Raw genomic sequence first — 13,531 nt, 5'->3', positions numbered from 1 at the left:
TACATTTTAATACTTTGTATTTAATACAAAGGGTGGCGGGGGAGTGGGGAGAGGTATTTTAGGAGAACATAGCAGCTGTCTTTCATGACAATTACTTCTAAAAGTTTGGCAGAGCAAACAGAAATTCTGCCAAGTTAGAAATAAAAAATTACCTTGCCTTCGTAGTTCATTCTTAACAGCTTCCACACCTCCTGTTTTTTCAATAAAATCATATATAACTTTTGATGTTTCTTTGTCTTTGAGTTGTGCCTCTGAGATTCCACACATGTCAAAGAGATTCTTTAATTCTGGATCTAAATTATTCAGCTACAAAAGATAAAACTAGTATCAATTACAAAATGTATTTCTCATCTCTACATTCAAAATTTGTAATTTTTAAAAGCAGGATGAAATAAACTATTACTTCACTTTCACTTTTCTTCATAAAAATTTTCCTTTCAAATTTTATACTTTAAAAAAATTGCCCAGGGTCACCCAGCTAGCTAGTAAGTGTCAAGTGATTGGTCTGAGGCTGGATTTGAACTCAGGTCCTCCCGACTCCAGGGCGAGTGCTCTATCCAGTGTGCCACCTAGCTGCCCCACAAATTTTTTATACTTTTAATGAAGTTAAATATTTATATAATGCTAAAGCTTCCAAATAAATATAACAGGTATCATGATAAAGAATGAGTTCTTGAAGGATAGAGTAAATATGGCAGAGAAAAAGCAGGGGCTTGCCTGGGCTCTCTCCCAAACCCCTCTGAATAACTTTAAATAATGCTACAAAACAATTTCTGGAGCAGTAGAACCCACAAAAGGATGGGATAAAACAACTTTCCAACCCAAGAAAACTTAGAAGGTTGTCAGGAAAGGTTTGTTGCACTAGGTTGGGAGTAGAGTGCAGTCCAAAGAAGGCCACACCCCAGCAAACCAGGAGTAGGCCTTGGGGGCGACTGAATCAGTGGCAACAGTGACAGCTTCCAGACCTCTCAGCCCACAGATGGTAGGGGGGTCAGATAAATGGTCAGAAGGAGATTACAAGAGCCCTTTGCTGGCACCAGGGGTATCTCTCTTGCACTGCCCACACTTAGATCTGGGTTGCAGTCCTGGGTCTGAGAAACAAGGCAAAGAAGAGCATTAGCACACCAGAGCTTGCAGTAGCAGGGGAGCTGGGACCCTGGTCACACTTTCAAGAGTGCTTGTGGTTGCTCAAAGACTGCAGCAGCACAGGCCAGAAGAGTAATAAACACCTCTCTCCCTAACCATATCACCTTGGAAGAAATGAAAACCTACAAGGCCCCAGAATTATCTCTGAAAAAAAGTAGCACAAAAACCTGAAACTTGGGACAGCACCCCCTCCACTTCAGAAGCAGAGTACCACTTTAGCATAGAGTTAAAAGTCAAGAAATAGGCTGAAAAATGAGCAAACAACAGAAAAAGATCCTGATTACAGAAAGTTACTATGGTGACAGGAAAATCAAAACAAAACTCAGAAAAAGACAACAAAGTCAAAACTGCAACATCAAAAGCCTCAAAAGAAAAATGTGAATTGGTTTCAGGCCGTGGAAGAATTCAAAAAAGATTTTAAAAGTCAAGTAAAAAAGGTAGAAGAACAATTGGGAAGCAAAATTAGGGTGATGCAAGAAAACCATGAAAAAAAAAGAGTCAACAGCTTGGTCAAGGAGGCACCAAAAAATACTGAAGAAAATAGCACCTTAAAAAACAGAATAGGCCAATTGGTAAAAGAGGGGAGAAGCATATGAACTTTACTATTACCAGAATTGGCTCAAAGAGGAAATAACATATATATTCAGTTACATATAGAAATCTGTCTTACCCTACAGGAAAGCAGGAAGGGAAGGGAAACAGAGAAGGGGCTGGGGATGGTGACAGAAGGGAAAATGAACGAGAGGGGTAAGTAAAGGTCAGAAACAAAACACTTTTGAGAACAGACAGAGTAAAATAAGAAAGAAAGTAGGATAAACAGGGGAAAACAGGGAAATGGAGGGAAATACATAGTAATCACAATTGTGAAAACATTTTATAACAAATTTCTCTGACAAAGACCTCATTTCTCAAATATATAGAGAACTGAGTAAAATTTAAGAGCCATTCCTTAATTGATAAATGGTTAAAGGTTATGAATGAGCAGTTTTTAGATGAAGTAATCAAAGCTATCTATAGTCATATGAAAAGTGCTCTAAATCACAACTGATTAAAGCTATCACCCCACACCTATTGGCTAATATGACAGAAAAGGAAAATGATAAATGTTGGAGGGAACGTGGGAAAATTGGGACACTAATGCACTAGGAGGGAACGTGGGAAAATTGGGACACTAATGCACTACTGGTGAAGTAGTATACTAATTTAACCTTTCTGTAAAGCAATTTGGAACTAGGTCCAAAGGGCTATAAAACCATGCATACCCTTTGACCAAACAATACCACTACTGGGTCTGTATCCCAAAGAGATTAAAAAAAAAAGGCATCTATATGTACAAAAATATTTATTGCTGCTTGTTTAGTGGTAGCAAAAAATTGGAAATTGGAAGGATGTACATCAATTGGAGAACGGCTGAGCAAGTTGTTGTACATGATTGTGATGGAATACTATTCTGTTATAGGAAATGACAACCAGGATGCTCTCAGAAAAACCTAGACTTACATGAACTGATTCTAAGTGAATTGAGCAGAACCAAGGGATTATTGTATAGCGGTCCTGCACAACATACCACTCTACAACATACAGCTCGTGGGTGGTATGTTGTGCAAGCCTGCTATATGTTGTAACAGCAATACTGTATGATGACAAAACTGTGAATGACTTATTCTCAGCAATACAATGATCCAACACAATTCTGAAGGACTTATGATGAAAAATGCTATTTATCTCCAGAAAACGAACTAATGGAGACTGAATGCAGATCAAATCACACTTTGTCTTTATTTTTCTTGGTTTTGTATGTGTGTGTGTTTTCTTCCACAACATGACTAATATGGAAATGTTTTGCATGACTGCACATGTGTTACCTATAACAAAGTACTTGCCCTCTAAACGTGGGGGAGAAGAGAGGAAGGGACAGAATTTGGAAATCAAAAGTTTTAAAAAATGAATGTTAAAAATTGTTTTTATAAATGGGGAAAAATAAAATATTATTATTATTATTTTTTTTGGTGAGGGCAATTGGGGTTAAGTGACTTGCCCAGAGTCACACAGCTAGTGAGTGCTATGTGTCTGAGGCTGGATTTGAACTCAGGTCCTCCTGACTCCAGGGCTGGTGCTCTATCCACCATGCCACCTAGCTGCCCTTAAAATATTAAATTTTTAAAAAGAATGAGTTCTCTACGTTACTAAATCTCTATTTTTATAATAGACAATCACAGACTTATGGAACTTTATTGTTACTAATTGGTGGATTTGAAATCTCCAATACTCTAATCTATTATGTCCTAAATTAAGATGAGTATGTAGCAAAACTATTACCTTGAAAAACAACCAATTTAACGTTTTTGGCTTCAAAAAATTTTATAAAACAAATTAAATATTTGCATTCCCATTCTCAGACTTAGCAGTTTCCAACATAACTTTAACTAGTGATCATTTGTGGTAATGAGAAACACAGATAATTCACCTTAGTGAAATATAAGAAAATCTGCAATCATTTTAGCCAGTAATTTCATCATCATGGGTAACAGCCATGTAGCAATCACACAGCCATCAGAAGAAACATTGAGCTTCGATTATTCTGTCACCAACTAGCTCATCAGCCTCAGAATTTGCAAAATTGGGCTATATTAGTCACTTAGCACACATTCCATGGAAATTATAGCTTATATACCAAAATGGATCTGTGACCTTGTAGACACAGATATAATCTTCATTGATGCAGATTACAACCAATTCATGCCTATATGGAAGAAACCATTTTCCTTTGTTAGTTTACTAAAAGTCTGGATTTTACCATACAAGTGTTAGGCCAAGAATTACGTTATTTTTTTTTTGAGACATGAGAACCACAATAAGATAGACACAGTCAATCAATATTCTGTATCACATTCAGAAATGCAACTTGCCCTTTAATTTATTTAATGCAGAAGGAGAAAACAAACTAAAAGTCTAATCTCACTTTTTAAAAAAATCTAAATTCAGGGCATAATGGTTCTACATATTTTGAAGAATAATTGTATAGCTTGAAAAGACACTTACATCAAAACCTGTATTAGGATCCCAACCAACATGTCCAATGTGCCTAAAAGGTGAGGGGAAATTAAAAGTAAAAAAATGGAAAAAAAAAATTAAAAGATCATTAAAAAGCATATTTTAAGTGGAAAATAATATATACTTTGGATCTGTCCTATACTAATGGTTCTCAAACATTTATAGCATAGAGGTTTGACCCAGTGAAAAGCACTCTGGGCTAGGAATTCTTTGTGCTTCAATATCCTCATTCACAAAACCATGTAACCTTAGGAGTGAAGGGACCTTCACAAGGTCTACAAGTTCAGTCTCTACTTTCAGACCTAATCTCATGACTGATTGGAGTGAGAACTTTGACCTGCTCCATTTCCAACCTGAGCCTGATTTTACCCCCCCCCCCCCCGGGCAATCCAATGGCACCCCACCCCCACCCCTGCCTAACTTCCAGGGGCTCACAACATAAATGCAAGACTTAGTTCATATAACTGATTGGTTTAGCTCAGTGCAGCTCAGAACTCCTGAACTCAAGAGATCCATCAGCTACAGCCTCACCAGGAACAGGGGATTATAAGTGGCCTAACAAGTCTTTTTAATCAAGTAGTGACAATAACGCCTATCTTCTTTATCTTACTGGGTTACTCTGAGTTTCAGTGACATAATTATAGTGCAAGGCATTATTATTATTTTATATCCCCCTCTACCTTCTAGGGTTTATTATTATACATTTTACCACACATTATGTCTTAGGGACAGCAGAAAAAAGTAGAATTTCAAGCCTCCTATACCTAACAGGAGAAATAAGTTTTGCTTAAAATATTTCTCCTCATAAGATTAAAGAAAAAAAAAAAGAAACCTCTGGAGAATAAAATGCAAGAATCTTAGGATCTCTAAATGGGCTGAATGTCCTTAAAAAAAAAAACCACAACAAATAAAATTATAAGTTGAAATGTAGTCATTACAGAGGAGAAGACTTCTCAGATGACTCAAATCTCTTAAAAGTTCAAACTAACATAAGCAATACCCAAATAAGCAAACTGGCCCAAACTACTAGAATTACTAAAGTTCTTACTGAAAATTGCTTGGAGTTCCAATATCTGCTTTAGTCAATCTCTTCTTTTTTGTTTTTCCTTTTTTCTTTTCTTTGTTGTGGGAAATGTTGTTGACTTGTGGACCATAAAATCGATTTGTTGTGATTTCTGGATTTTTTATGTCAACAGTAGCCATTGGTAAATTTGGACCTGAAAAAAAAAAAAGAGGGGGAAAAAAAAGGACATGAAAATAACTCAACCACAGTGAAACAGCTATACCCAATCAGTGAATTGTTCTTAATTTATAACCAAATTTTCTAATATTTTTGTATGCCTTTAATAATTTTATACAACATTTCATTGAATTTAAAATATAAATCTCTGGGGCAGCTAGATGGCACAGTAGATAGAGCTCCGGCCTTGGAGTCAGGAGGACCTGAGTTCAAATCCGGCCTCAGACACATGACATTTACTAGCTGTGTGACCCTGGGCAAGTCATTTAACCCTGATTGCCTCACCAAAAAAAACAAAAACAAAAAAACCCTCTCTTTAACACAAATATAACACCCCCTTCACAAACCCATATATATAATACACACACACACACACACACACACACGTGTACAAGGTATTAGAATTTTGAGGCATTGTATTGTCATATATACCCAAATATATGTACATAGAGATATATTTTACACTTGCATGAGTCATATATTTATATACATATATACACAACAAAAATGAAATAAAATGCTAATTCAATTAAAAAACAAAACATTGCTTTTTTCATTATTAAATAGGTCTGTGATAGGCATTTCTCTAAGAACTGACAAAAAAAAGGCAATGGGGATTTAATGATTACTTATTAACTAAAATATTAAAGACCATTACTGAATGGCCCTAAGGCCTTTTAATTACCGTTCAGAATCTCAGAGATCCTCACACATAACTGGAGTTGTATCCTAGGGAGTATCTAGGGAAAAGACACTGTTGTTTGCCGCTAATAAGTTTTCATATAACCATACCACAGATTTATTGCTGGAAAGGGACTAGAGGTCATCTAATCCAACTCCCTCACTAAATAGACGGGACAATTAAGGGGCAAAGAAGCTAAATGACTTGTCCAAGGCTACCTAGGTAGTGAATATCTGAGCCAAGATATATTGGTAAGTATAGGTGATAAAAACCAAAAACCTGTCCCTCCTCCAAACTTCCCTATTTACATTGAAGAAATCACAATCCTTCCAGTCACTCAGATTCTCAACCTTAAAGTCATTCTTGATCAACTTCCACATTCACCTAGCTGTCAATTTTACTTCCACAAAATCTCTCAAATCTGTTACCTTGCTTGCTACTCACAAGGGCGGCACTCTAGTTCAGGGATGTATCTCTCATTTAGATTACTTTAACAGCCTCATAACTGGTCTCCTTGCTCGTCTTTCTCCTCTTCAATCAGTCCTCAACATACCTGCCAAAATAAGTAGGCTAACGTACAGATCAGACTATGTCACTCTCCTTCTCAAGAATCTTTGGTGATTCTCTATTTCTATAGGACAAAATCACAAACCTCTCAGCTAGGTTTAAACCTCAAAGTCCTTTACAGGTTAGTTGCATTTTGTGGTTCTAGACTCATTTCACATTACTCCTTTTCATACACTGTATATTATAGCCAAACTAGACTACTCAGTTCCCCCAAAATTTGGCATTTTATCTCCTTCCACCGTATCTTTGCACAGGCTGTCTGTCCTGTATACTTGTATATACTCCCCTCTTCACTGACACTTCCTAAAATCTTTAGTTTTCCATTCAAAATTGAACTGAGGTAGCCATTCCTAAGGGAAATCTTTTTCTGTTCCCCTAATTATTAGAGCACTTTCCCGCCTCAAATTATCTTGTGTTTGTATGTATTAATATTATATTACCCCCAGTAGAATGTGAGCTTCCTGAGAACAGCTTACATTCTACAGGAAGGACAGTCCTCAGTACTTTGTATGTTACAGGGGCTTCATATGCTTCCTTGTTCTTGTTGTGTTGGAGTACAAACAGAATCATAGATTGTTAGAACTAAAAAGAATCTTTGGGGGCAGAGCCAAGATGGCAGAGTAAAGGCAGGGACTTGCTTGACCTCTCCCCCAAATCCCTCCAAAAATCTTTTTAAAAATGGCTAAACAAATTCTAGAGCAGCAGAACTTACAAAAAGAAGTGAAACAAATTTCCAGCCCAAGACAGCTTGGAATGCCAGCAGGAAAGGTCTGTTGCACCAGGGTGAGAGGTGAGCACAGTCTAGTGCAGGCCACACCAGACAGCAAACTTTGAGCACGCCTCAGAGCAACTGAATCACTGGCAGTAGTGACAATTTCCAGGTCTCTCAGCCCAAGACAACATGGATGGTCAGCAGGAAGGGTCTGTCATACCTGGGTGAGAGTGGAGCTTGTCACAGTTCCAGGGCAAAGAGTGGTGCGGTCACTCACAGACCAGAGCACAGGTCAGGAGAATAGTGAACACCTCTTCTCAGATTACACCACCTTGGAAGAACTGAAAACCTACAGGTCCCTAGAAGTATCTCTGAAAACAACTGCACAAACCCCCTGAAGCTTGGGATAGTGTGCTCTCCACCCTGGAAGTAAAAGCCCTACTTTTACAAAGAGATAAAATCAAGTAATAGCCTGGGAAAATGAGCAAACAATGGGAAAAAAACCTCTTGACTATAGAAAGTTACTTTGGTGACAAGGAAGATCAAAACACACCCAGAAGAAGACAACAAAGCCAAAGCTGCTATATCCAAAGACTCTAAGAAAAATATGAATTGGTCTCAGGACACAGAAGAGCTCAATAAGGATTTTCAGAAGCAAGTAAGAGAAGTAGAGGAAAAATTGGGAAGAGGACTGAGTGATGCAAGAAAATCATGAAAAAACAAGTCAACAGCTTGGTAAAGGAGACACACACACAAAAAAATGGAAGAAAATAACACCTTAAAAAAAAGAGTAGGCCAAATGATAAAAGAGGTCCAAAAAGCCAATGAGAAGAAAAATGCCTTAAAAAGCAGAATTGGCCAAATGGAAAAGGAGGTCCAAAAACTCACTAAAGAAAATAACTCCTTCAATGTCAGAATGGAGCAAACAGAAGAGAAATCAAGAAACAATAAGACAAAACCAAAAGGATGAAAAAAAGACTGCAGACTGTGCACTATCTCACTGGGAAAACAAAAACAGAAATAGACCTGGAAAATAGAACCAGGAGAGATAATTTAAAAATTATTGGACTACCTGAAAGTCATGATCACAAAAAGGGGCCTTAGACATCATCTTTCAAGAAGTTGTCAAGGAAAACTGTCATGGTATTCTAGAACCAGAGGGTAAAATAAAAACTGAAAGAGATCCCAAAAGGAAAACTCTCAGGAATATTACAGCCAAATTTCAGAGTTCCCAGGTCAAGAAGAAAATATTGCAAGCAGCCAGAAAGAAACAATTCAGGTATTACAGAGCCACAATCAGGACAACACAAGACTTAGCAGCTTCTACTTTAAAGGATCAAAATATGATATTCTAGAGGGCAAAGGAGCTGGGATTACAACCAAGAATCACCTATCTAGCAAAACTGAGTATAATCTTTCAAGTGAACAAATGGACATTCAATGAGACAGAGTACTTTCAAGCATTCTTAATGGAAAGATCAGAGCTGAACGGAAAATTTGACTTTCAAATACAAGAATCAAGAGAAGCATAAAAACAGGAAAGAGACCTTTTATTTCTGTCAAGGTCACTACCACCTTTATAGGTACCCTAGTTTGCAACCTTGGAGTAAACCTAGTCTTCTTACTCTCCTTAATTCAATTTATCTAATCAGTTGCCAAGTCTTGTTCATCCTATCTCTACAGCACTGTCACAGCTGTCTCCTCTCTATTCACACAATCATCATTGTAGTTCCGACTCTCATCACCTCTCAAATGGATACTTGCAAGACCCTTTTTATTGGCCGTCTTACATCATGTCTCCTCTTTACAATCTACAATAAAAAGGCTGACCATGTCACTCCCCCAACTCAAATTCTAATGGTTCCGTATTACCTCCAAGGATCAAATATAAACTCCTGTTTAACATTTAAAGCCTTCACAGCCTGAACTCATGCTATTTTTTCAGTTTCGTTCTCTACTACTCCCCTTTGCCCACTCTTGGGTCCAATCAAACTAGCCTTCTTTCTGTTCCTCATACATATTTCACCTCCATGCCTATGCATAACGTTATGCTCCCCCCAATGTCTAGAATGCATTCCTTTCTCCCTCCTACTACTAAGAATCCCTGATTTTTTTCAAAGCTCAGCTCAAGTGCTCCTTTCTGTGCGAGGCCTTTCCTGGTGCCTTTACCTAGCCACTGAAGGTTTTAAGTAATCATGTAATACTATCAGAACACTTTATTATAGGAAGAATGTGGGTGGTACCATGAAGAATTAGAAAAGAGGCAGGAAAAGCAACTAGCAGCCTAGGATGACAATCCAAATGAATGATATGGAGACAGATAAAGCGGCAAGAATGGAAAGGAGACAATAAAGATTAAAGGAATTACACAAGTAAAATCACCATGGCTTGGCACATAGTTAGTTAGCTACAAGGGATTTGATCCTGGATTACCAGAAAGACAGTACAACCACCAAAAGAAATAGAGAAGTCAGGACAAGGAGAAATTTGAGGGGATCAGGAAAGAACATGAATTCAGTTTTGGACATGTTGAATTTGATTGGCTGATTGGCAGAGGTATCTAATGGGCAGATAGCTATGTTTATTCTTATTTATTAACTATACCTAAGTTCTCTTTAAAGCATTAACTATAGTTATGAGATAGATTTTAAAGTATTAATATTGTTCTTTTTAAAATATATAACTAGACATTTCATCAAAGCTGGTTCTTCAAGCTCCAATTAATCTCAACTAAACAATAAGTATTTATTAAGCACTTACTATGTATGCATGGCAATGTGCTAAGCATTAAAAACAAATAAAACATTCCTTGCTTTCAAGGAGATTATGAGTATTTTAAAAATTGGAAAAACTTTCAGGAATGTTGTTGTTGTGTTCAGTTTTGCTGATTGTTTTATCTCTTCCTCTATTTTTCTTTAAAAAAAAGTGTTACATAGAATGGCTCACTTGGGGGGAAAGGGAAGATGCAGGGGAAAACTGGGTCAATGTAAAAGATCAATAAAGATTTATTTTGAAAATACATACACACAGAATAAATACAAATAAATAAATTATAAAGTAATTTAAAGTATTTAAACATAGAGTAATACAGGTGGAAGGACACTAGCAAGGCTTCATGTAAAATGTGGTATTTAGGCTAAGTCTTGAAGGAAGTGAAGAAGTTTATGAGGTGAATGTGAGGACAGAAAGAATTCCAGCAATGGGAGGGCAGTCCAGTGCAAAGGCACTTTTCTTACAATGACCTTGGGCAACAAGTTGCAATTTCCCCTGTTCTATCTCACTACTATTCAACATCAATAACATTCAACAGGGCCATTGCAGAAGTAATGATTTACAATCAAACTCTATCCTATGAGTAAAAATGCTCGTATCCTTATATCTTTAAAATTACTGAATTAGTATTTCAATTTATGATGTTATTATAAAACTAGGTTTACAAATCTGTAGTTAGCTAAAAATGTTCCCCCCAAGTCCACAAGCTTGCAAATTCTCATTAACAACCATCTCCTCTCATGTTCCTCAGTGAAAAATTGTAGCTGATTAATTGTTGGATTAAGCCCAAAAGGGCTCAATGCTCTACTAGACATTTGTTAAAAGACCCAAAGAATGTTTTTTGGAAAGCAAATCCCTAGGCAGAACAGTGTGCAAGGCAGAGTACTGTTGGCAAAATACTTCTATGATATTATACATACTAAACTTCTATGAATATTAATTAGAATCACATTAGCTTTTCTGGCTGTCTTGTCAAATTGTTGGCTTACATTAAGCATGTAATTCACCAAAACTCCCAGGTCTTTTTGCCTATCTCCCAAATACTAGTGTAGTATATACTAATATTATTATACTACTATAGAACTTATTTGTAGCTATATGTTTGATTGAATTGCCTGAATTATTAAATCTGAATTAGGTTTTTGTGATTTTTTAACCCTGAAAAACTAAAAAATTGCTGCATATATTTTTCAAACAAGCTTTTTGATGCAGTCGTTCAAACCTGTAATTTCACAGATGTAGAGAATTCCCAGGGAAGACACTACTAATGCAAACTGGCAACTATTTTGCAACTTATTACTAGAGTAAGCAACTTACTCAAGGTCATATAGCCCATATATATATCAAAAGGCAGAGACTGAACCCAGGTTTTCCTGACTCTTAAGATCAGATCTCTATCCACTATACCTCATATCATCTTAAGAAGCTCAAAGGCCTTGGGGGATGGGGGGGAGACAAATAATGTTTAATAAAGATGCTTTGTACATTAGCTTCATCAACTTCTTAAACATTTCATCATCAATAAAGCTACCTTGAAGGCAACTCATAACACTTTTATGGTAATCTTTTTAAAATGTATACTGTGAGGTACAATACAGAACTCAAATACTTATCTTTACTTGTCTGAAACATGGACAACATAAAAAAAAAGAAAAGGATGGGGACTAGTAGAAATAACACTTAACACGATATTCAATAAATATTATATGCTAAGGAATAAAAAACTACAGGCAGTAACTAATTTCTTTGGAAATTAAACATGAGAAAATTAAACTTACTTTCTTATTTAGATTTTCTAAGTCCATGAGAAATAAAAGAACTCAATTATTTTCTTCTTAAGCCCCCATGTTTACAGTGAGCAAGATTTTTCCCATTATTACACATGCCCCTTATGCATTAGGAGTACACAGTTCAAAAGGCTCATACAAATCATAGTTAGGAAGTATCTGACAGGACAAAGGTTCCAAGCATCCAAAGATATAATATGGACAGACTCTTCAGAAGAGCAGTAAATGTTGTGTAAAACATGTTTTTATATTTTATAAGTCATGAAAATGTTCCAGATCTTAAAATTACCATTCCAGTGTCTGAGAATACAGACAATGGACCTTTGAATGTCAAAAATAGTTCGAACTCCATCATGTTACTTAGAAATAGTCTGTAAAATAACCTAAAAAAACCCGTTTTAGTCAAAATTCTATTGCAATCATTACAACAATAGTGAGTTGAATTTCATTAAAACACTATACTAGAGTTGGAAGCAAATCCCAAGAAAATACAGACTAATGCTTTTTATATAACCATTAAATCCTAATGCAATGTAAATCCTTTAATTCTGCTAGAAATCTAAAATTCATATTATTATTGTCATTCTAAATAAAACTGTTTTTGAAAATGGTCTTATGCATACACTCTATGTGGATAAAGAAATAACATTATACTGAGTTAATTTTCTAAGTTAAAGACAGTTTATATATAAACTAAAGTGTTAAAAAATTATCAATGAAAATTAGATATTCCATCCAAAAATTTTTTTAATGATAAACTACAGGTGAACTAACAGCATAAATACCTTCATTTTATTTTAGATACAAAAATCTGTGACCCAATAAAATCAAACACCATAGTAATCACTTCATTGACCTTTGTCCTAACCACTATCCTACCTCACAAGGGGAATTTGGAGTCCTCCTCAAAATTAAGTTGGCAGTTCTATGATATCAGAAAAGTGGTCAACTTCTGATCCTATAGACTTTTACACAGAGTGTGGGGAAGTCTCATAAAGAGAAGTTTTGGTCCCTCCAAATGGCCTTGGACTTTCATGCTCGATGAGGCCAAACCAAACCAACAGCACCAGGGTTATGTACAACAGAGTTACTGACAAAGTCAAGGGGAGGCCCGTGACTAAATGGATCATCCATGCTGCAGAAATGTTCTGCAGGTTTACATCGAAGTACAGGTAACTGTTATTACTGCTCCTGACTTGAGTTTATAGGACAGTGTCTAACAGTTTTCTCTACTCTCCTAATTCAATGGTTCCTCCCACGACAACCAGGTCTATGTTATTCTCCAGTCCTCATTCCTGATTCTCTAGACTTTATCATACCTCTCCCCTACTACTCCCAATCTTCAATTTCTTCCTCACTCCTTTTCAGCTCTTTTATGTATTTTCTTCCTCCGTTAGAATCCAAGCTCCTTCAGGATGGGAATAACCATTCTTTCTACTTGTATTCTCAGTGCTAAGGAAAGTGCTTGACAATATAAAATAATAAGTAAATTTGAATATTTAAATCCTGAAGCAGATTTATAAGAGTAAAAGAAGATAGGATGCAAAGAAGTGAATGTAAATGAATGAAAA

At 36.3% G+C, this 13,531-nt stretch overlaps 1 protein-coding gene across 2 annotated transcripts in view; it reads right to left on the bottom strand.

Annotated features, from left to right (window-relative positions):
- The window catches only part of WASL (WASP like actin nucleation promoting factor), a 116,437-nt gene that overhangs the window by 26,107 nt on the left and 76,799 nt on the right, over positions 1–13,531 (bottom strand). For both annotated transcript variants that reach the window (XM_078153951.1, XM_020966353.2), the window contains exons 6-8: positions 5,249–5,417; positions 4,189–4,231; positions 153–306 (exon numbers count right to left, since the gene is read on the bottom strand). In XM_078153951.1, the coding sequence (XP_078010077.1) occupies positions 153–306; positions 4,189–4,231; positions 5,249–5,417 (366 nt within the window). The remainder of the gene's footprint in view (positions 1–152; positions 307–4,188; positions 4,232–5,248; positions 5,418–13,531) is intronic.

The sequence above is a fragment of the Phascolarctos cinereus genome, unplaced genomic scaffold (assembly GCF_003287225.1).
Source record: "Phascolarctos cinereus isolate Bilbo 61053 unplaced genomic scaffold, phaCin_HiC Scaffold_1;HRSCAF=81, whole genome shotgun sequence".
NCBI classification, from domain to species: Eukaryota; Metazoa; Chordata; class Mammalia; order Diprotodontia; family Phascolarctidae; genus Phascolarctos; species Phascolarctos cinereus.
The sequence above is the reverse complement of the archived record's forward strand: the minus strand, read 5'-3'. Positions and strand labels throughout refer to the sequence as shown.